At 43.0% G+C, this 23,252-nt stretch overlaps 1 protein-coding gene across 1 annotated transcript in view; it reads right to left on the bottom strand.

Annotated features, from left to right (window-relative positions):
- The window catches only part of DLEC1 (DLEC1 cilia and flagella associated protein), a 42,000-nt gene that overhangs the window by 7,161 nt on the left and 11,587 nt on the right, over positions 1-23,252 (bottom strand). The window contains exons 10-31 of the mRNA XM_088150899.1: positions 21,985-22,121; positions 20,696-20,788; positions 19,368-19,458; positions 18,170-18,332; positions 14,384-14,576; positions 13,545-13,603; positions 12,354-12,525; positions 11,609-11,702; positions 11,289-11,419; positions 10,088-10,246; positions 9,689-9,828; positions 8,702-8,852; positions 8,502-8,612; positions 7,204-7,322; positions 6,594-6,782; positions 5,810-5,871; positions 5,462-5,613; positions 4,911-5,020; positions 4,032-4,102; positions 3,199-3,401; positions 1,274-1,423; positions 940-1,062 (exon numbers count right to left, since the gene is read on the bottom strand). Coding sequence (XP_088007025.1) covers positions 940-1,062; positions 1,274-1,423; positions 3,199-3,401; positions 4,032-4,102; positions 4,911-5,020; positions 5,462-5,613; positions 5,810-5,871; positions 6,594-6,782; positions 7,204-7,322; positions 8,502-8,612; positions 8,702-8,852; positions 9,689-9,828; positions 10,088-10,246; positions 11,289-11,419; positions 11,609-11,702; positions 12,354-12,525; positions 13,545-13,603; positions 14,384-14,576; positions 18,170-18,332; positions 19,368-19,458; positions 20,696-20,788; positions 21,985-22,121 — 2,873 coding nt within the window. The remainder of the gene's footprint in view (positions 1-939; positions 1,063-1,273; positions 1,424-3,198; positions 3,402-4,031; positions 4,103-4,910; positions 5,021-5,461; positions 5,614-5,809; positions 5,872-6,593; positions 6,783-7,203; positions 7,323-8,501; positions 8,613-8,701; positions 8,853-9,688; positions 9,829-10,087; positions 10,247-11,288; positions 11,420-11,608; positions 11,703-12,353; positions 12,526-13,544; positions 13,604-14,383; positions 14,577-18,169; positions 18,333-19,367; positions 19,459-20,695; positions 20,789-21,984; positions 22,122-23,252) is intronic.

Here is a 23,252-nt window from a genome sequence, read left to right as displayed (position 1 = left end):
ACATGCTATTATGGTGACCTATTACTGTGAAGGATAAAAGTCTACTTCTTCCTTTCAAATGAGCTACAACCAATTTGGAAAAGAAGAATCATAGGAAACGCTCCTTTTCCATAACTCTATAATGTTCATTCTCTTAAAATGGCAGCATGCAGACCCCAAAGAGAACAACATGCTTTCTTGATGTCAGTAAAGGTGGTAAGGACTGCTTTTTGATGTTCAGTGTTCTTCCCTACTCGAATCTGATCATCTCAAAGACATCCAAGCAACTGACAGTAAAAGGCTGAGTGATGGAATCTGGTTAGCAAGTAATTTTCTGACTAAATTTGGTGCCCATCAAACAAGGAGAGGACTTCAGGGACCATATCAAAGTGTCAGGAGAATTACCAGCAAAGCTGCTCCTTGCCCACCTCTTCTGCAGATCCCTAAAGCTCGTTCAGCAGCCCCCTTTGGAGAACCCATGTCTATTACAACCTGATTTACAGAGGATCTGCTACCAAAATCACATGCACTTGGTAAAAAGAACTTCGATTCTGATAGCAGATTCCTTGTAAATCAAGTTGTAATAGACATGGATTGGATATAGACATGTAATAAACATGGATTGGATCGTGATATAGGCACATGTGACCAGGTTGGGGAAATGGAATGAAAACTCTTCCCCTCCACCACTGCTGCCCTGAAAATGCTTCCTAAAGAGAGAGGAAGCTCCAATGAACAGATCAGTCTGTGATGCAGAGGTGTGGGACAGAGAGGGAGACTCACCTAAGGGAGATATAAATATTTTGTACATCACCTCTATAAGGTGCCACTGCCTGATTTTTGAAGCTTCTGCATGGCTCAGCACTGTTTACCCCCTTCTACAGAAAAGCCTGATTCTCTAGAGAGAAAGGGGAAAAGAAAAGAAAAAAAATTCCCGACGAATGGAAATGCTTTATGTACCTCTTGGTCCAGACTCATGAAGCCAAGGGCAAAACCTTCGCATTCAAACTTATGGATGATTTCCGGAAGCATCAGAGGAGTGAAGGAGATGTGAATGGCAGCAGCGCCACCTGCAGGGATGAACTGGAAACAAGAGGTTTTTTTCTATTCAGAGGAGGCACCGATGGGAAGGGTTACCCTAGCTGGATTGCAGGAACACAGCCAACCACTAGATCAGTGTTTCTCAACCTTGGCAGCTTTAAGCTGTGTGGACTTCAACTCTCAGAATTCCCCAGCCCTCAAGTCCCTTTTCCTACCTACAAAGTTCGCCTGGGTTAAGGGAGCTGCAACTTACAATCTGTTTGGGAGTGATGCAGAAAGGGTAGTCTGAGGGAACCCCCTCGTGAGGTCGAAGGACCACTGAGACTATTGGCTTGAGTGTCAGTGGTTCCCAAGATGAGTCATCAGAACTTTCTTCATCGTCCTCAAAAAGTGTCTCCAGCTTCTACGGGAATGGATGTAAAGGAGGAAGAGGAAGAGAGAAATTTATGTTTGTTACATGAATATAAGCATGCACTATATTTTAAAGAGGTGATTCAGGCATAAGTATATTCAAGCTTGGAATGTCTGCTGAGAACTGCATGGATATAACTCAAGTGGATCGAATTTTGCACGTTGGAGACCATAGTCAAGGCTGGAATTTCAAGCCCAGAGGTGGTCGTGGGCAGGAAGCAAAGCTCACCCTTGATGGTGAGGCAGCTTTTTAAGCATTGCGTGTCAAGTGGAAGAACCACAGTCCTTCCATCTCCCATTCCTACCTGGAAGCTACTAGAAAACAGCCTCCACAAACTGGTTCCTGGTAGCTTTTGGATAGGGAGCAACCCTCTTACACCTGCTGGTCCTCAGATCCTCTGACTACTGATACTGCTGCACAGTCATTTGCCACGCTCCAGAGGCCGGAATGGAACAAGCAGCATTCGTACATCACAGTTTAAGGGACAAAAAGCAAACCACGTCGATCTCTTTCGCTGTTGCAACAGCACCAACATTTTACCTACTACTGATGAAATCTACTGTTAAAGTGGTGCCCTGGAGATTCTATATGGAGCAAATGGCTCTTCCACCAGCCACAGGATTAGGCAAGAAGGACCTTGACACAGCAAGAAAAACAGCAAGAGGGGAGCTCTCCGGGGGGTTGTGGCATTACTCCTTTTCTGGCTACTATCAATAAAGTACAACAGCTACAATCTAATTGCTTTTAATGGCTGTCATCGAAGTATCAACGAAGGTAGGCAGAAACCAATTACAACCAGTTTTTGTTATGAATCTTATTCTAGAAAACTTAGTACCAGAGCACCTGAAGCACACTGTAAAAACACAGAATATCTTTTTTTCCCCATTAGTCTGCTAGCATCTCTTTTGCCAGGCTTAGTTTTAATCTGTATTTTAATTGTTTATATTCTGTTTTGTTTTACATTCTGTTAGCTACTGTCTTGAATGCTTGTCAGAACATGAAGGCAAGTGTAAATCAAATTCATCATCTCCATCCCCCCCCTCCTTTCTCAGCTGCTATTACAGCATCATTTATATATATATATAATTTCTTCTTAAAAATTGATCGCCAATTTATCAAGATTGACACATTGGTAGACACGGACTTGGCTGACTGTTTATTCTGCCCTCAATCTACCTAAAGTGTGCCAAGTTGGGGAAAGTTGGAACAGTTGTTATTTGATGGCATCACTGAAAGCAAAGCCAACTGAGAATGATGGCATCACTGAAAACAAAGCCAACTGAAAGTGATGGCATCACTGAAAGCAAAGCCAATTGAACGTGATGGCATCACTGAAAGCAAAGCCAACTGAGAATGAGGGAAATATGGCAAAGGAAGTACTGCCCCCACTTGGAAGGGGGTCAGCTGACTGAAAGAATGGCAATCCTGTGACTTGTGAAGGTTCCAACTTCTCTCTGTTTTAAACAAGATAAGCCTGTATGTTCACAGTGCCCTCCAAAACTACCACAGGGAATGATGGTCTCAACTGCTAAAAACAATAAAAGGATTGTTGCCAAAGTGCACTTTTTGCACCTGGACTAAAAGCTCAAATCATTTTTCTCTCTACCCCTACTATATTGTAACTAGAATAATTGAGAATTGTAGAAGCCTTGCCCATTCTAGTATTCTTGCAGAAATGCCATGTATTCTAAGGAGACCTTCCTTTGGGGGAAATCCCTTAAAAGAAGAAAAAAATGACACTTTTAAAACAGACTTTATGTACTAACCAGGTTCTCCCTGGTTGATGACTGTGAGGAGGATCCTGAAGTGCAAGACATTTTCTTAGAGGTGATGTCAGCCTCCCAGAGGACATCAATCTCATTGCCATCTGTGTCCCTGACTGGAAACGGTTCACCATAAAACACCAAGAGATCTATCAATTTGTCATCATCTTTATCTTGGTTATAACTTTCCCAGTCCATTCGAATGTCTGAATTGAAGAAGGGGGAAAAGACAGAATCAAAATCAGGGTGGTGGCTAAAGATTTGTAGCTTGATATGAGCAAACTTATGCACTTTCTTCCAGGGGTGACTGCAACCTCAGGTGATCATTGGCTAAAACAGTGTTTTTGTGATGGAATAGACTTATGAAGGCCAGGCTTTGGGAGAGAGCGTGTTCTTAGCCCCCAACAGGAGTGTGGAAAGTTCAAGAAGATGAGGCTGGCACCTCCCTAAGGAATTCACAGTGTTGTGGCTGGCTGGCTTGGGAACTTGGGTTCACTCTGGTAAGAATCTGTCCTGAGGTGGAAGCTAATAAACGCAACAGAACTGTATTTGCATTGTCTCTTGGAGTTCTTTGGGCTGAACCTGACAGTTTTTCAAACTTGGCAACTTGAAGATGTGTGGACTTCAGCTCCCAGAATTCCCCAGCCAGCGTTTTGGCTATGCTTGGAAAAAATCTCAGAATCCACAAGAATTTGGGGCAAGGGGGAGAGGAAGTGAGGCATACTCTTAGATGGTTTTCAAACCTGCAGGGATCCTGGTCCTTCATTTTCCTCCTGGTTTGCTGGAGGCCTTGGCTATTGTCAGGAAAAATGACACCGGCCACTACAAGCGCTTACCGAAGGGAGTGGGATTATTGAGTTGGATGTGCCGTGAGATGGTGTCCCCGCCAGAGATGTGGGCCCCAAACCTGGGAAAGAAAGTGATACATTTATGCACAATCTATGTCTGTATTTTTGGTATTTCCTATGAAAGAGAGAAAAAAAGAACTAAATGTGCTCCATCAACACAGCAAAAGGCATTCCAGCACTACAGGCTTGGTTTCAGGGCTGCCCCTCTTCAGGGAGCCGTGGGAGTTTTGTCTTTCTCACCACCACCATCGCCTCAGCACGAGTACAGCTCCCGTGGCTCCTGAGAGGCAGGATGGCTCTAAAACCACAGCTGTAGTGTTAAGGTATTTGCATTTCTGACCCCAAAACTATGATAACTATGGTTACTAAAGGAATGCTAATCATTTAACTAGTAAGAACAATGCTGTGGAAAACTGGGATGGGGAAATATGTTTCCCGGGTATCTCTCATGCTGATCAACCCAGCCAGAAGCTCACAGTAACTGTCTGAAGGAATGCAGAACAATTTGCACTGGAGTAAGGATGTTCCAATATATATTTATGGGGGAACTGAAAAACAAAACAGAGCTGGATGAAAACAAGCATTTATCTTCCAGGCAGGAGCTCAGGGATTCAAAACCAAAGAGCTTCGTCCCCATCTCTTGCAAAAGACCTGGGCTGCAGCCTTTGGACAGATTCACTGCTGTCACAGGTCAGTGCTTCAACATGGAGGAAAAGGGGGTTCATGGCACACAATAGCTGTGGCCAGGTTAGGACTGTGTCCCCAAAGAGAAAAATACAAGTTTATGACAGTTACAGCTCTCAGAGTTCCCCACCACCACACATTTGGAACTCCCAATAGCCTTGCTTAAAAGTCTCTAGAATCTACCGGATGGTGGGCGTTGCCATGGGGTGGCTCGGTCCGGTCATCTGCAAGAAGATAGGGCAGCCTTTCACAGTCATTTCTATGGGGATCAACTTTGGCTCTGATTCTCCCACCTGCACAAAGAGAATTAATTTTTATACCCAACAGATCCAGCAGCTAAATGAGGCTGGGAGGCAGAGAGACTTGGAAGCGTTCTTCCTTTTGCAAATGAGATAGCTGTTATTTATTGCATATAATCAACTGCACTGAAGGATTTTGCAAATTTTCAGGAGAAGCCAGAAATACAGGCTTGTCACCTTCCGCTTGCTTGTGTTTGGGTCTTGGTATAAGACAACTCTTCCTCTGAAAGTCAAGGAAAGCTCTAACCAACTACAAAAGCCCCCTACCTAACCTCACTTCCTGCTGGAGAATAAACCCAGATAAATTGCCCAGGCTTCACAAGCAAGCCCGCTTAAGTCAAAGGAAATAACTCTGGTAAGAATCACAGAAGTGCAGCCTGAACTGCTCTGATGTCAGGTCAACGTTCCATCCGCTGGCTCAGAGAGGCCACCTACCTTGCAGATGAGATTGTCCTTGTAATGTCCCCACATATTGTTGTAGGCTGTGATTTCTACAATAAGTTCCTGGAAAGCCTTCAGGATCCCCTCCGACGGGTGCACATGGAACGTCGCTCCTTTCCCATGGGACAGCATAGCTGCTCGGAAGGCTGGAAGAGCAGAACGACAGCCACAGCAACAAGGCCCTTCTGTGACAGTGCTGCTGCTGGACTTCCCTTTGTCTGAAAGGGACTGGCCTGGAGCCTCTTCTCGGGCCGCGTCCAGCTGCATTTTCCCATCAAAATATTTCTTCAGCCCCACAAACTTCCTGTCTACAAAAACATGACAAAGACAGATTCTTCTTACCTGATTGCTTCCTCTTTGCATATTGTCTCGTTACCCGCTTGGTTTTTTCCACCATCATGTCCCTGGATAGAGGAAATGGTTTCTCTGAGAACTCATAAAGGTAGGTATCTGCAGGCACGATGCATGCTTCAAAAACGGACTTAAAACTTCCACGTGGCTGCCAATCTGAGGCAGATCTACTCATCAATTCTGGTTGCAAGTTTCAATTCAACCCGGGGGCCACAGGCAAGATGCTCTTATCTAAACTAACCCTTTCGTGCACTGCAGATGTGACAACAGCTGCTTTCTTCACATGGCAATTCAGATCTATTAGTTAAGGGACACAACACCCTTCTCAGGCTGGTGCTACTAGGAGGCATTGGACTACAATCCCCATCATCACCAAGCCACAGCAGGAAGCCTTTCATTTAAGGTGGCTTTTATGAACATTGGCTCAATCCTTGTGTCCCATCCAGTAATATTCCACTGAGTCAGCAGCTTGCAAAATTATTAAGAAGGAAGAAAGTGCACCTTGTAGCAGAAATGTTGGTGGGATAAGCTAAAAGGGGCTTTTATTTGGGATTCGATCTTGCCTGGGAAGAAGTTCAGTAGAGAGAGAAAGGGCAGCTGACTTCTTCAAACCCCATCTCCTGATGTTTTATTTAGTGCTTAGAAGGTTTTGGGAGTTGAATATTTATAACTATATAGGCATGGAAATACTCGTGCCCATGAGAAGTCTACTAAGTAACAGTTAATGGAGCTTTGCCTTCCCAATCAAGGATAAACTGAAGAAAACAAGATGTACCCCTCTGAGTTTTGATCCTCAGAAGATCGTGGAGGGCTGCTGAAATAATCAGCTTCTATCGTGAAGAGAGCAGCTAATTCGGAATGATTGGTAATGACCAGCTGACGCTTTATCACACTCTTCAAGGCCACTTCAGAGCCAAAGTTGAGTTTTAGATCTTGCGAATGCATTAATGTTTGTTCCTCATCACTGCAGAACAACAAGAACAGAGGCTAAGTAAGCTTCCTACTTTTTAGAGATGGGTGGCCAGGCAAGGGAGATTAAGATACAATACTGGAAAGGACAATAAAGGATTTCTTTACTAGTTTAGCAGAAAAGGAGTAAGGTACTGTTTTACATTGCAGCCCATATGATCCCCAAAGAATGGTGCAAGTTCATACAAGTTGTGAACATACTAAAGAATGTAAAAAGCACCCAGCAGGATCAGGCTGTACACCATGTTTGGTCTCTGATTCTAGTGATCAAGCAAGATGCCAGTAGGAAGCACAAATCAAGCTCAAAATGGTTCCTAATAAGTGGGAATCAAATGGAATTAAAGCAGGAAGGAACAGAATGTTTCATATAAATTACATTACCCGCTTTTCATTATAACTATATCTCCTTCCTTTACCTGTCAAAGGGTATTGAGTAGGTGATACACAGCCCTTTTACTTCACCAGAAATAGCCAGAAAGAGTGGCTCCAACATATCTTCAATGCTACAGCACAGGATAAGGTCCTTCAGCTTATCCTAAGAAAAAGAACGGCAGGTGGTTGCAGCAGGACCAAATTTCCACGCAGCACTCTTGTATCACCCTGGGAAGGAGGGGTAAGCCTGCTGAATTAGCCCAAGAGCTTAGCTCTGGAATCCTTGGCCCTTTGGGGCCAGGAGGCATATGTGGAATATGAAGAGCATGTCTCGAAATCTCATCAATTGTTTGGACAAACCAAGAGCCCCGCAAGCTACTTACCTCTCCCCAATTGAAAACGTGTTGGAACAGCTAAAAAACACCCGCTTCTCAGAAGACAAACTGGTGAGGTTTGGCACCCCATGGCACTCCCTTCATCTTCCCAGGATATTTTCTCTCATTTCAGCTCACTGTTTTTTTTTTCCCTGGGAAGATATGCACCCTCCCAAACAGTGCCCTGGACTGTAATAGTTTGCCATTTTAATCTTCTAAGAACGCCTCTGGAACTCAGAAGCATTTTTTAACATAAAGACCATATCTGAGGCTGGCATTTTGCTTTGCAGCATGCCAGCATGGTGCAATGGTGAAGGTGTTGGACTGCCACTGGGAAGACTTAGTTTCTCTGGGTCACTCTCTCTCAGCCCGACCTACTTCACAAGGCTGTTGTTGTGGGGACTAATGAGAAGAGCGAACACTGCATACACCATCTTAAGCTCCTGTACAAAAGGTGGGATATAAATCTAATCCATCAATCAATCCATTTCAATTAATTTTTTAAAACTGTAGTTAACAATATCCTGAAAAATACAAAATAAAATTGGGGGGAGTTTTTAGATAGTTTTATCTAGCTCAGCAGAGTCTACTGTGTTTCTTGAGTGGGCCTTCAGATGTCAACAGACCGCCACCCACAAGCCATGATTTCAACAGTCCTTTCTCACCCTTGTTGGTAGCTCTAATATGATGAAGGGCACAATTTTAAAAGCAATTTTACCACAAAGATGGAGGATGCTTATTAATAAATGTATTTCTATCCAACCTCCCACCTCATTTGCAACATCTAACACTCTATCAGCCCTGTAAAAAAGTAATCAATGACAATAAAATACAAAAAGAAGTTAAAAACAGAGACAGGTGCAGCACATAAAATCAGGATGAAGAAGTGAGTTGGCTGGCAAAGAACTAAACAGCAACCATAACACACCTCTGCACGTTGAGAGACAAGTAGTTCCAAGTAAACTAACCTTATCATTATACGTTATCACGACACAGAACTCCTTCTTCTCATTTGGGCCCAAAACACCACTTTCTGGAGAGATGCTCAGCACACAGGAAGACGCCTGGCTTCCAAGAAGCTGTCAAGCCAACCAGGGTGGTGGATCATTTAACAGGAGTCCAAGGATCCTTGGGATGAGTTGAGAACACCACAAACCCCCCCACTCACCTCTCCCCATTTGAAGTGTGTAGGGAGCAGCGTCTGGTTAGAAAGGTGGACTGTTGCTTCTGTGGGAATCCCAATGGAAAGCTCAAAGTGCAAGTGGCTTGACAGCAGACACACGTGGGGCACCTGCACTTCCACTGAAACAGGGATGTGGCTGGAAAGAGAGAGAGAGAGAGAGAGAGATGTTCCATCACCATCCATGCTGGTCTGCCAGCCTTTGCTGGTAGGACAAGGACAAACCAAAGGCTTCTGGAAAGGGGTACATTCTGCCCAGGGATATATAATCCCCCTTTCATTCTTCTGTTGCTTCTTCTGCCCCTTCCCCCCCCCATCTAACCTCCTCTCAAATTCCCGCTTACCAATTCAGCATTTAGCCTGCTTTCTTCTTCAACCCTCTTTCCTCTGTGTCCTCTCCCGTTTTCCACTCCTCATCCTATTCACAGAGTTCCTCCTGCCCAAATGGCTGGTGGGAGACTCTCTAGCTCAAGGGAACTTTTGCTGTGGACAATCTATTTCATTCAATGGGGAGAATAGGCCTAAAGATTTTTGGGACATCGCAGCAGCTCGGCCAATGAATGCCAAACCAAATGCCCTAACAAGTTAAAACCCTAGCAAGTTAGGAATAAAGGCAAAATAAATAAATAAATAGTTTTGTTTTTGTTTTTTGTACTTTGCTCTTCTGCTCTTTTGTATTTTTTTTTTCCTTTAATAAGTTGGTTTTTGGTTGTAAGCCACCCAGAATCATTTGGGAGTCAGGCAGCCCATAAATAAAATAAAATAAAATAAAATGTGTAATACAATTCCTGTATCTGATATAACCAGAAGCATATACATTTAATAAATAGAACCCTTTTTTATTATCACACCTTCAATGTGGCAGCTAGCTTGCACCGTACATCCTCCAACTCAGCTTGAAGATTCTGATCAACCGTATTTGGTATGAAAACATAATTCCCAGACCAGATGTTCTGTTCCTTTGAACATCCTTACCTTCCAACTCCATTTTCTACTTCCATCTCTAATATGGTTTGGAGACGATGACATGTATATGATGTAAACAAAACTGATACACAGCATTTGTCCAGAGGACACAATTCCCCACCAGGAGGCTGAATTGTGAATGCAGAAGCCTGTAGAAAGAAAATTGAGTGCTTGTGTAATCTGGAGCCCTCCAGGCTGGTTGGGGAATGATGGGACTTGTGGTTCAAAGCATTCAGAAAATCAGGTTGAGGAAGACTTGACTAATGTTCTGCATTAGAGAGCTTCCCACTTAAATCACGTTCAGCCACAGGGTATCTGAATGACGTGGAGGAAGGCAAAGGTAATGGGGAATCTCCTGGCTGTGATCTGACATCTGTGGCAGATTTGGAGAGCTGAGATGAAACATACCTCCTCACCCCTTTCCGCTGTGCATGCAGGACTTTCCTGCATTTTCCATCTTCCTGGCAGCTGACTTAAGTTTTCTATTTCCAAAGCGCACCGCACTTTTTCTCCCAGTTTAATTAGACCCATATCGATGGACTGCACGTCAACGGAAAGAGTCGGCCCCTAGGAAAAATTATGCCAAAACAGGGAGTTTGGATCTGACAAAAAGACCCAACCATGGACTATCCCTCAAACAGCTACATTGCCGTCCAAAACCAGAAATCTTTCCCAACCATTTCTGCAGATTCCAAGAACTGAACCCGGGGCTTTCTGCATGTGAAGTATGTGCTTTATCCCAGAGCTATCTGCAGGGTGTGGTCAAAAAAGTCAAGATGGTGGCCACCATGGTACAATCAAAGCTCTGCCCATTTTTTATGTGCATCACCACCATCTTGCATTTTTTGGACCATGCCCTGTGGACAACTCTGTCCCAGAGTTTTACCCTACTCTCCATTTCTTGGCATGCCATAGGTCTTGGGGGGTGGCCAGAGATGCCCACCAGCACATATTCTTGGAGAGGACTGTGGAATCCTTTTAAGACAACACAATCTACTCTGGAATATTGTGGAACGGAATGGGCACATGCTTTTTGAATTCCGAATTTAATCTAAAAGGCTCTAAGCTATGTGCAGGAAGACCAATAGTAATACAATACCAACGTAAATAAAGGTAAAAGTAAAAACAAACTTTAAAAATACAATACCAGCACAAATATCCTAAAACACGTTGACTGATTATGTACCATCAAATTGTTGTCAACTCTTAGTGACCACATGCAGTAGATAGATTTTCTCCAGGATGATCTGTCCCAAACACTATCCACTGACATCAACTCAATCATCTATCAGGACCAAAGAGAACCATAATAGTTCTCGGAAGGTCTTCTGAAATAGCCAGATGTTAACAAGCTTGAAGAATAGCACAGGAATGGCAGCCTCTCTCGTTTCTGTTTCCTCACTTTTTTCCCTTTACAATGAAGTGCCACAGCTCCATTCCACTAAGTACCAGTACAAAAATAAGGCATTTCATATATTTAAATCAGGTGCCCTTACAAATGCATACAGCTATATAATCCATTCCCTTCCCCCGCAATAAGCATGACTACCACTCTCAGAATTTTGTGAAAATTCACCCGAGAGGGGAAGCCTGGTGGAGACATTCCTACCTTAAAGTCAGCCTCAATGTGCAAAATGACAGGCTCCTCAGAGTGAGTGATTTTACACTCTAGATTGTGACAGGAATGACCAGGTTTCCCTCCTGTAATCCCAAACTCAAACTCACGACATCCTTCTGCACCTAGAAAAGACAAGTCTGTTACTCTTATCTGGAAAAATATATATATATATTTTTTTTAAAAAAACCAACTATTTTCCCAAAACCAAAATCAGTACCCCCAAATGACCCTTGACCATTTTTTTTCTTACAGTGGTCCAGTACTTAATGTAATAAGAGAAGACTAGAGCCAACAATAAAAAGATCTTTTACCTAACTTTCCAGTGGAAGGTTCAACTTCCACTATGTCGCAGTCAAAGATTTTCTCCCATCTAAATGTGACAGCAGAGCTGCTGTTATTATGCATCTACAATTTCAAAAATGAAGGAGCAGTTAATGCCATTATACAGGATAAAAGTCCTCATTTCATTTGACTGAAATGTGCAAAACTAGTGCTGCATCATATTTTCCCACAAGACAGCCATGACTGTCTGTTGCAATAACAAAATAAATATTTTGCATAAGCTATTGTGGTCTACCCTCCACTACATTAGATATGGAGTATTATCCTCAGATAAGCTTATGCAGATGCCAGTGACTGGAAAGAGCAGTTAAAGGAGAGGTCAGAAGGATATGAATGCAGAAGACGCAAACAGCAATAAATTACCTATAGAGAATAGTAACTATTCAAAAAGCTGTTCTTGGGTGTGATGCAATAAATCTTGCAACCAAGAAATCTTTGTGTCTGTTTAACCCATGAGAACTAGTGTTAGATCTCCAGAATTTAATTTGATAGCATGAATTTAAAGTTTAGATTGACATAAGATTTTAAAGTGCATGAGAAGTACAGAAGGAAAAAACAAACAAACTTGGGCTATTGTCAAATTATCTTCCCAAGCATAAAGGCTTGAAATGTGCTTTCCAGAATGATATAATAAATAGATCTCATTCTTTTACGGATTAAGAAATACACTCAATCCCCAAACTGCACTGAACGTGGAGGCAGAAGAAAATGTACCTTAAATGTCCTCCTAACATTCACGCCAATGTAGTTTTCTCCTGGAATGATAATAGCACGGGGTTCCAACAGGAGCTGAAATGGTTTTGTGGGACCTTTAGTGTCGATTTCTAGGGTAATCACATCTTCCTTTCGCCCTTCTCCATTTTCATATTGCTGAAAATTTTCAACACTGTGTAAAGAATAGGCTTAAAATTGCTCTTTGCAGTGTATGCATAAGGAAGCATCACCAGTGCATTTTTCCTTTCATAGAAAATGGACTTGCATTGTTTTTTCACTGATAACACTAGCAACCTCTAAAATACTGCACCCCAAATATGATCTTTTTCCATGTATTTTTATTGCTCTAATATACCAAAAAGGAAAGAGAGGGAAAAAAGAAAAAGAAAACTTTCAACAAAATACAAAACTATGTACAGGTACCCAAACAAAAATAAATAAAAAAGAAAGGAAACATGCAAAATATGTACATGTATTACAACAGATATGTAAAAGGGGCTCTTTTCAAACAACAAATTAAACCTGGCCAACATAGAATCATACTGATCACTTTCCCCATTATATTTGCAGACAGCCAGTTCAAAGGCCGAGAATCCACACGTTTACTATCCAGATTGGCCTCATCCTCTCTTCTACTGCCCAAGAAAAATGCTTGTTTCTTAAGCTTTGCATTCCTGATTGGGAATAAACCCCACTAAACATTTTAGGAGTGTCTTCCAAGCAGACACAACAGGACTAAACTGCAAGACATATTCTTGGTCTCGCTCTCAGGGGTCACAATAAGGGGCTAGCTGCTCAAGGAAAGGCAGGAAGGAGAACAGAACATGCTAAGAAGGTCCTTTTTCTCTCCTTTACATGCAGAGGCTCTGTCCTCCAAGAGTGCAGAAAATGGATTAATTAACAAGCCTCTGACCAGTTTTAAGTATCAAGCTAGATGAATGTGAAGTTCTGTAGTCAGAATATGGCATAGGTTTTATTTCATTTTTATTTTAATTATGAGATGCTGATTTGACTAGGGAAGTTGGGCTAATGAACATATGAAAATCGTTGTTGCCCCAAGCACAAGGATCCATCTAGCCGGCATTCTGGGACACACATGCAGCCTGAAGACTAGTCCCATCTGTCAGGAACATCAAAAGGGATATTCATCCCTCCAACGTTCCAGATCATATGTCCATCATGAAAACTTACCAAGGTAATTCTGGGATATCCTCCAGCACTATGTGAAGCACACTATGATACTTCTTTAGCTGTAAGGGGGAAAAGATTGTGGATAATTTATATACAAAAAGAACTTTCAAAATAATGTATTGCTTGCTTTGATGGTACTCATCAAAGAGACAGAGCAGTAAATGTTTATTATGGTTGAAGTATTTCTGAAGCTGTGATTTAAGACTGGGGGTAAATCCACACAGCACCCATTAATCATTCCTTGAGCACCTATCCACATGCTTCCACCGGTAGTTCCACCGGTGTTTTCCCTAATATCCTGCCTCACCACATTGTGTGCAGGCCATGTAGGGTGCACCGATGTGCCTCAGGGAGGTGGCCTGAAATGACACGCTCTGTGCCAGCAATCTTGTGACTTCTGCTGTTTCTGCTCTATTTCCTTCAGTCTGCTCCCTGACCTCTTTGCCCACCCCTCCGGCCTGTTTTGGCTGTGAGGGAGACTAGAACACCGGCTTCTGTAATCACTTTTCCCCCCCTTTTTTAAAATGGGCTGATAGAGTGCTGGACCTAGAGAGTGTGAAGCCTTGAAATTGAACCGCCATGCCAGGCTTAACTGGAAGTGTTCCTGAAAGGACCTGGCTCTTGGACGGGTTCGTTATGCAAAAGTATTAGCAGACAAATGAAGCCTTCCAGCAGAATGAATAAAAGACAAGCATAAGGAAAGAGGATGTGGAGACTGCTTGGAACAGAATGATCATCTGTATATGTACACATGTTTTGCATTTTAATTCAAGTTCATTCAACCACTTTGCAAAACGTTGGTGCGTGGTCTTTTAAAAAGGGCTGGGAGGAGCCGGTACCTGTTTCGGACAGAAACAGAGGGTGAACGGATGATCAGAATGGGGCTGCAGAGTCCCCGCATTAGGAATGATAGAGAAAGCTGTCTCTGTATCCAGGTTGTACTTTATCTTTGTAATGTCCATTTTTCCTTCCAGTGTTAGTGGCTGCAAGTTGGGCTTCATTATCTGCCAGAAGAAAGGAAGCTCTACATGGCTGTACAAAGACAATAAGAAAGGAATATGTTGACAACTGTTATTTCTTTGCAAGCATGTAAGGTAAGAAATGGAAGAAAACACATGCCCAACTGTGCTTTCTGGCTATAGGCACTCCTTGATAACTTTTAAAGTTATCAAGGAGTGTCTTGGTTATCAAGTTAAAAAGTTAAAAAGATAACTTTTAAAGTTATCAAGGAGCATTTTAAGTTAGACAACTAGTCACTGATGCATCTGAACATGATAAAGGCAAAGAAACAGCTTGTCCCCGTGAGGCTTTATTCCTGGAGTTCCAAACCACCTTGGATTCAGTGTCAAATAGGAGAGAGGATCTGCTTCATTGAAAACAGAAAACCCCTATGAATGAAAGAGATGTACACAATCCCCAGATAAGGAGCCTCTGCCCATAAGCGAGGTACCCTGGACCATGCATTTGACTGTTAAAAACCATTTAGCCATCCATATGGCTCCCGTAACGATGGGGCTGTGGGACCAGGATAGCTACCTGCAGGCCATCTAATGCCCCGGCTCTGCTCCTCAGAGGAATCCAGGAAGCTGCATTCCAGGCCCACAAGTTGATCTGCCCAGCTTGACACTGCCCACTCTGCAACAGGTGAGGCAGAGGACTTGGTCCTCACCTGCTACCAGTGCCTTTCGACTGGATTTGCCAAGCATTGATTCTGGGGCCTTTCACGTGCAGAATACATGCTCTGCCACTGAGCTATGGTTTCTTCCAAAACTCTGTCACCAAGCTATGATTCATCCACTTTGGAATACGGGTAAGAGGGACAGCAACAAGCTCATGTTCTAGATGTGGAAGGCCTCAGGCTCCAGACTGCAAGCACTAAGGCCAGGAAAAATCTTGGCCTGAGGCTTTAGAAGATAGTTATCAACTAATCAGATTGTCCAATAATTCAAGTAATGCAGTATCTGACAGCATTATGTACCCAGAGGGATGGTAACATTGATCTTTTCTGCATGGTGGCTGGACACATGCCCAGCTGTGCTTTCTGGTTATAGACACTCCTTGATTACTTTTAAAACAGTAACCTGTTACTCAGAAGTTCACCATGATGGCAATTACATGTGTATCTTTCTTTGAACTGCCCACCTAGCATCTTACTTTTCTTCTGGAAAAGCCTGCCTGGGCAAGGGACTCAGGGGGACTAGAAGAGGAGAAATTCTGATGAGAGTGTGCTAAGTTAGCCACATTTACTATTCCAGATGCTCACGACCTGTGTGTTCTTCAGGGTAATTTAATCAACAGAAATGATTCTCACACAAGTAGGAAAACATTGGCTTCTGGTTAGTTTCCAAAGCAATTCAAGATGATGGTTATTATCAAGGTATGTCCAGGACTGCCTCCTCCAGCTGGAACTGACCTGTTCAATCTATATGTCCAGAGAGAAACTGCTGGTGATCCCCCATTTCCACGAGACACATAGCTTGAAGGCCTGTGGGTGTTGCTTTTCTGTGGCAGAACCTACACTATGGGAGAGCCTCCTGCCACAAGCAAGCACAGGCCCCCAGCATTTTGGCTTTTGGAAATCTACTGACAATGGAGTTGTCCTGAAGACCTACAACGAAGGATGATGCCTACACTGAATGCCTGCAACTATGGTTTGATGATTATGTAACTGATTTTCATTTTAGCGTGGATATTTTATTTTAGTTTTTCCTTATCTTTATTACCATCAACCACCTAGAGCCTTGCAGTTGCAGTGGGTGCAATGCGATTAATTAATCAATACAACAGCGGCAACTGCCAGCAAATGCCATCCCAACACACCCTAGTCAATCAACCCACAAGACTAGAGCCTCGGAGCAGCCTTCCCATGTCCAGATAGAGCAATCAGTTAGAGCATTATGGGATGGTTCCCATGGGCTCTTTTGTTCTGAGAACGTCTGTCGGTTTGCCTCATGGAAATCTGGACTCTGTCAAACTTAATCGTCTGGGCCATACTCAGTCAACCAGAGGGTAGACAGGAAGCTCTCTATTCTTTATAGGAATCAAGCCACAGAGTCTGTACTGAACCCCACCCTGATATGCCCCAAATTAGAGTTTCTTTGTGCTTCCTGTGTTCTTTGCTTATAAACCATTCTTAGACCTAGCTTCTCTCTGAGAAGCAGAACTGCTCAGCTGCAAAGGAGAAGCTTGGTCTAGGACAGTGCTTCTCAACCTTGGCAGCTTGAAGACGTGTGGACTTCAACTCCCAGAATTCCCCAGCCAGCAAAGCTGGCTGGGGGATTCTAGGAATTGAAGTCCACACGTCTTCAAGCTGCCAAGGTTGAGAAGCACTGGTCTAGGACGTCCAAGGGGCTCCACGTTGGCCTTGTTCACACAACATAATGACCAAAGTCAGTGGAAAGGCGACTCTGTTATGGGTCACCCGTTGGGGGGAGATGGGAGGCATACAAATTTAATAATAAATAAATAAATATAAATAAATAAATAAATAAATAAATAACAAGAAGAAATTGATCTATCCAGTCAATTCATCCTCAAGGGGTTAAATGGAGGAGACCCACTCACACATTGGAGTAAACTAACTCCATCCATGCAGCTGTCATATAGGAATGCCTAAATCCAGGCAATTAACCCCTTTTGCCTATCTAATCCTTCCAGACAAAGAGCTGGGGAGACTGGAAAACAAGCCTTTCTATTATTATAAAACTCACTGGTGAGGCCTGGCAGGACAGGACATACCTGCCAAACACTGACTGGCTACCAAGCCACACTTAACGCTGCCCATCTGGTCAGCAGGAAAGGGGCTAATGATAATGAAGCCTTGCCAGTATTCTTCCGGAGCAAGGGATGATGGGATACCATGTCCTTCCTGGAGAAAGTAGGTGGGCAGGGACTCTAGTCTCCAGTTTTTAATTTTTTTCACTCAGTGTGGCCGGCTGCTCCCAGAGCCATTGGCACCCAAAGGGAGGCTGCCAGTTAACTCCCGGGCTATGTTGTGTATGATGCAAACAGGGCTACTGAATGTCTGACTGCAATCTTGGGGCTAAAGCAGTGGTGTGCATCACTCTCAACCTCATGGCTTCTCATTCCTCGGTATGAAAATAAGTGGTTTGACTGTAAAGGATTTTACTGGGTCAAACTAAATGTCAGTACTGTCGCGTTTTGCGTGGTTTCACACATTAATAAAAGTCATGAGCAAGATGGGCAAATGTTTCAAGCTTCATTTTTGATGGGGTTCATGAACTAAGTTCCCCGCGGTGACTTAGAACTGTGTAGAAACCTACCGTAAGTACCCCACAGCTCTGCCCAAGATGCTAATATTTCTGCTTATACGGACATGAGATTGTATGCATGTGTATAACATACTGTATGACTCATCCTGATCCACAGCAACCACAAGCATACGTACAATTCTACCTACAAAGAGAACTGTGCCCCCACAAAGCTAGCAGCATCTCACTCCCGCTAAAGTCAGTGTGATTTATTGGAAGTTAGTCATGATTTAAATCTCACTCATCTCAACAGGGAGCTAAATGCAACTGAGTCTGGTCCCCCACCACGTCTCATTTGCTGCACAGTCTAAAAATCTCCCCGTTCCTGCTCTGCAATATGAGCATTGTACATACGTTGTATTTCTCAGAACCAGGGTTTTCTCTGCTATAGAATAGGGATTCAGTGAGTCGAAGCGTACGAGATGCTGCGATGTCACGTCTATCAGCTCGCCGGGCATTGGATTGCTTTCTCCACCAGAAACAGATAAAAGTTTCAAAGCTATCAGCTGCCCAAGTCCTGCAAATGGACGGAACACAAATGTTTTTTTTGATCTTGCAGCAAAGATCCAGCGCAGAGATTATGAGCTTACTGTGCAATTTATCACAGAATCCTAGAGTTGAAAGGGGCTACTGAGGCCACCACGTCCAACGATTGGGGAGCGGAGGGGGGGAGTTCCTGACTGCAGGAGTTCAAATTAAATTATTCCTTTTATAGTATATATATAATATTATTTAATATATTATATATATATCAAATATATATTATATATATATAAATATATATATTATTTAATATATTATATATATAATATATATTACATATCTACATAATATAATATATATAACACTATATACAGTATATAATATAATATAATATAATATAATATAATATAATATAATATAATATAAATAAATAAATAAATAAGGCTAGTTTCTGCCTGAACACATCATCACCTCACCAGGTCACTGGTCTCACTTTCAGCCTACAATTACCATTAGGAAGTTTTTCTTAACATTCACTCACACCAAGCTATCAGTTATTGGCTGGTTTAGCCCACTGCTGGCTTCTCAAATTGAGATGAACCATCCAAAGGCCGTGATGTTTCTTGGAGCTACCCTCTGAAAACTTGCTGAGAAGGAGGGACTGGCCCAGAATCCCCTAGGAAGCTTCGGTGGCCATGGGAAGACTAGAACCTGGGTCTCCCTGCTCCTAGTCCAGTATCTTTCCAATGACCCTGCCTCTTGTGCTGAGAGGAAGGGACTAGCCCAAAGTCCCCCAGGAAGCCTGTGTGGCCGAGAGGGGATTTGAACCCGGGTCTCCTGCTTCTAATCCAGCACCTTCACCACTGCATCACCCTGGTTCTCTAATGCAACATTCAAAGCATGAGGTCTCTAAGAATCTACTGAGCTTGGCCTGTGACTCCGTTAATTTGCATCTGCAGCACTCCAACTGCAAACATGATAAGGATCCTATTAGCGATGCCCAGCCCCTAGCCCAAACCCCAGGCGTTTTAGGTTTACTGTAAAAACCATAGAGATGTTAGTGGCACACCTGTCACAATAATCTCGTTGATATGGCAGTTGTCACAAACAATAACGTAAGTCACTGACAGGACTTCAGAAGAAATGGGCATGAACACCACCTGCAAGTGAACATTTCCGCATCGTCAAAACACCAACAACCGTTAAGAAAAATTTAAAGTGGTAACAAACTAAAACTGGTAAATGTCATCATGAATTTCCCTCAGGATGCAGAGAACCGAAGTGTGGCAATTCTCTGAGAATCCCAGTTAGTGATCTGTAGCTCTCACTGCATTCGGCTGCAACACAGTCCTTAGGAAACCACCATTTCTCCTTTCAAATCTTACTCCCAGAACAGACATTTCCAGATTATCAGTCTAATGCTTTAGGGTTGGCTATCAAGAAGATTAACTTCGTATGCAGGTAGTCTTTGGTTAACGACAATAACTGGGACCAGCAATTCGGTTGCTAAGCGACATGGTCGTAAAACACGCTCTCATGTGATCACACTGACTTACAATGGCAGTTCCGACACTTCTGGTTGTGGTTGTTAAGTGATCCTGCATGATCATTAAACGTGACATCATGTGATCGCCATTTGCAACCTCCTGCTGGCTTACCCAATGACTTTGCTTGTCAGAAGCTAGCAATGAAGGTTGCAAATGGCAATCATGTGACTGCAGGACACTGTGATTGTCATAATTGAGAGCTGGTTGCCAAGCACCCAAATCATGATCATATGACTGTAGGGATGTTGTGATGGCCACAACTTTGAGGACTCATTGTTAAGTCTCCTCATTCAATGTTGTCGTAACTTCAATGGTCGCTGAATGAATGGTCGTTAACTGAGGACTACCTCTATTTCCTCCTCTTCCTCCTCCTTACCCCATTGAGCCCAAAAGCTTTAAGCCATTTTCTTCCTGTTAGTAAGCTTCTAACATCATAGAAAAGTCAGAGATAAGTGTAGCAAAACAACTTCTAGTATGGAAAAGAAGAAAGGGGCATTTTTCTTTTTTCTTCCTTTATTTATTTTTTTATTCATCAGATCTGCATATCACCTTTAAATCAAAGTACGATACTTAAAAGAGCTGAGAAGATCACGCTGTGAATCTTTTCTTATCTTTCAGTTGTGAAAACCAATTGTGAAAAAAGCACACTCCCTATAACCACACAGTACAGTTCTACATCAATCTGCCCAGGACTTCACAAGCAGCCAAACTTAATATAAATGCCCCAGTCAAATGAATGGGCTGTCGGCTGGATCCTGCTTTAGAATAACCAAAATGAAAATGAAATGAAAATGGCATTATCTAGTTTGCAAGTAGGCTGGAAGCATGAGTTATACCGTCAGCAACTGACCTCAACTGGGAGAGACTGACCCGGAGCAAGCTCAAAGATGGCCGGCCGAATCCCAAATGGTTCTTGCTCCACGAAGCCCAGAGTGGCAACAGACTTCAAATAGAGAGAACAGAATGAATCCCTTTAAGGGCTGATTCGTATTCCCAGCTCGCCCCAGGAGAGAAGTACAGGCCCCTGCCTATTTTTCAAAAGGAGGAACTCATCCTATATTCAACCCACAAGGAAGGCAACCTCCGCCCGTCTTTTTCTGCTCCTCCTCAAAAATCGGGTTTTCGCACTTGTGCCAGTTCGGGCAGGGCTATGATTTATTTTATGGCAGGTGAACCCCTCCTCTCCGATTTGCTACTGTGCATTTACATACCATACCCCCTCCCTTCTGGTCACTAGTTGCTGCCTTTCATGGCCATCATGTTTTAATAAGTTCACAGAGGAGCAGAGAAAAGATGGATCTGCCTTGCCCATTTTTTTTTTAACCAGGTGAATTTGGCAAGAGTTCTGAACTTTCCCTGTCTAGCCCATGTGGTAAAACTCAGGTGTGGTGTGGTGTTTTCTTTCTTTTTTTACTGGAACAGGAGGGCTAAAGAAGCAGGGGGATCCACCAACCAGGGGCAGAACACCTAGCTATCACTGTGTCCAAAGCAGAGGAGGAAGGGGTCGATATTCAGAAAGAGATTTCTTAAACCAGCTTCATTTCCATCCCGTTTACACATAGGAGACAAGAAGCTTAGCGCTGCAGTGCAGAAAAACCCTAAGACTCTACAAAACCCGTAACATGATTGCATATTCCAGACAGAGGGGTGGGGGGTAACCTGCATGTGAAGAAAGGAAAGCTCCCCCTTTTGGCATATTTTTTTGTTCTGGGGAACTTTAAGAGAGGAAAAAAAAACCCAATATCCAAAAAAACCAGAGGAATATTTCCCTCTGAAGAGGCTTTAAGGAATAAAAGCAGGTGCTTTGTGTCTTTGCTAACCCTTCCAAAAACCAAACTAAAATACCTAACCCAATGTTTCTCAACCTCGGCAACTTTAAGATATGTGGACTTCAACTCCCAGAATTCCTCAGCTAGCAAGGCTAGCTGAGGAATTCTGGGAGTTGAAGTCCACAGGTCTTAAAGTTGCCGAGGTTGAGAAACACTGATCTAACCCCTCTCATTCTGGTGATCTCATCGTATCCCTGGCCACATCCTTTCTGGCCCCTCAGAGACCCCAAATACCAAAGTGTGGCCCCTTTTGGTTCTTGTTCAACAGGATTGGTGGAAAGGAAGGGGCATCCTGATCTGTAACACTTACCCGAAAGTTAGGCGGTGGCCACATGTCCTTCGGCATAATGCAAAACCTTCCAACACTGAGCCCTTCATTTTTGCACTCAAACTGTACAAATTTTACTCCACCCACAAGACAGGCTCCGCAGTCCAAGATGTGGGGCACTGAAAGAAGGACACATGAAAAATAGCAAATGCCAACCTGGTGGCGGGGTGGGGGGAAGCAGCACTGATCGTTTAAATTGCAGCATTTGGAGTACAAGGTTCCAGTCCATTGAAAATGCTGAATAAATCTGGAAGAGCAACTGCAACCATAAATCTGAAACTAGGAAGGGTCGGAGTGAAATGACTTGGGGGAAACAAGGCTCTGCAGCTTTCTGTTCTCAAACCACCCGTCTAATTTATATATACTGCAGAATGTGATTACAAATGAGGTGATAAGAACAACTGAGGAATACAGGAAACCAGAACATGCCGGAGTATATAATGTGGAGGTGGGATCACTAAAAAATTGCATCAAATGAAAAGTGGACAGTGCAGGCAGGCTTTAATCCATGTTTCCATGCCACTCCAGACCTCTGACCAAGGCGCCACCAGAGAAACCCTAACCAGATAGGCAATCAACTGTGCTTATCTGCCTTGTCCTGGCATCTCTGCCTCTTTGACCTTACTTTGAAAACACTGGTTTCCAAAACCTAGAATAGCCTGTGACCAACTGATTCAGAATACTTGTGGTGTGGATTCCTTCATAAAAATCAATCTAAGAGTCCTTCTGGAGTGGAGAGAAAGAGTGATAAGAATTTTTTTCCCTGATTCTCAAAGAGGTAGAACATATGGATGAATCTAGATTTTTGACGAGCAAAAAGAGGGTAAAACATCAAAAGAGAGGGAGAAAAAAAGAGAAGACCGAACATCAAGCACATTTTATTAGGAAGCCCAATCATTCTTCAGAAACATTTATCTGAGTGGATTCTTCTAATCTGTATCTATACTTAGAGAATACTTCTAAGTAGCCTCTACAGAAAATCTTCTATGGCTGTTTCAGACTCACTGATATCAAGAAGAGTTATGTTAGCCGTGTCTAACTTACAACCCATTTACTTCAGTGGAGCCAACCTGTAACTAATTCCTTGTAACTAGATACTGTATATTGACAGTCAGTGGCTTTAAAAGAAGACTTAGACAGCGCACTGCAGATGGATGTATCAATGTCTTTTTCTCATGATGGCTGCACGGTTTTTTCAGGCTCACTGACAATATGCCACTTAATATAATTTATTGGGGAACAACAGTAAA

Source organism: Python bivittatus, unplaced genomic scaffold, assembly GCF_059951505.1.
Source record: "Python bivittatus isolate LINGU-HERP-01145 unplaced genomic scaffold, Pbiv_v1 ctg000610_np1212, whole genome shotgun sequence".
Taxonomy (NCBI): Eukaryota; Metazoa; Chordata; class Lepidosauria; order Squamata; family Pythonidae; genus Python; species Python bivittatus.
The sequence above is the reverse complement of the archived record's forward strand: the minus strand, read 5'-3'. Positions and strand labels throughout refer to the sequence as shown.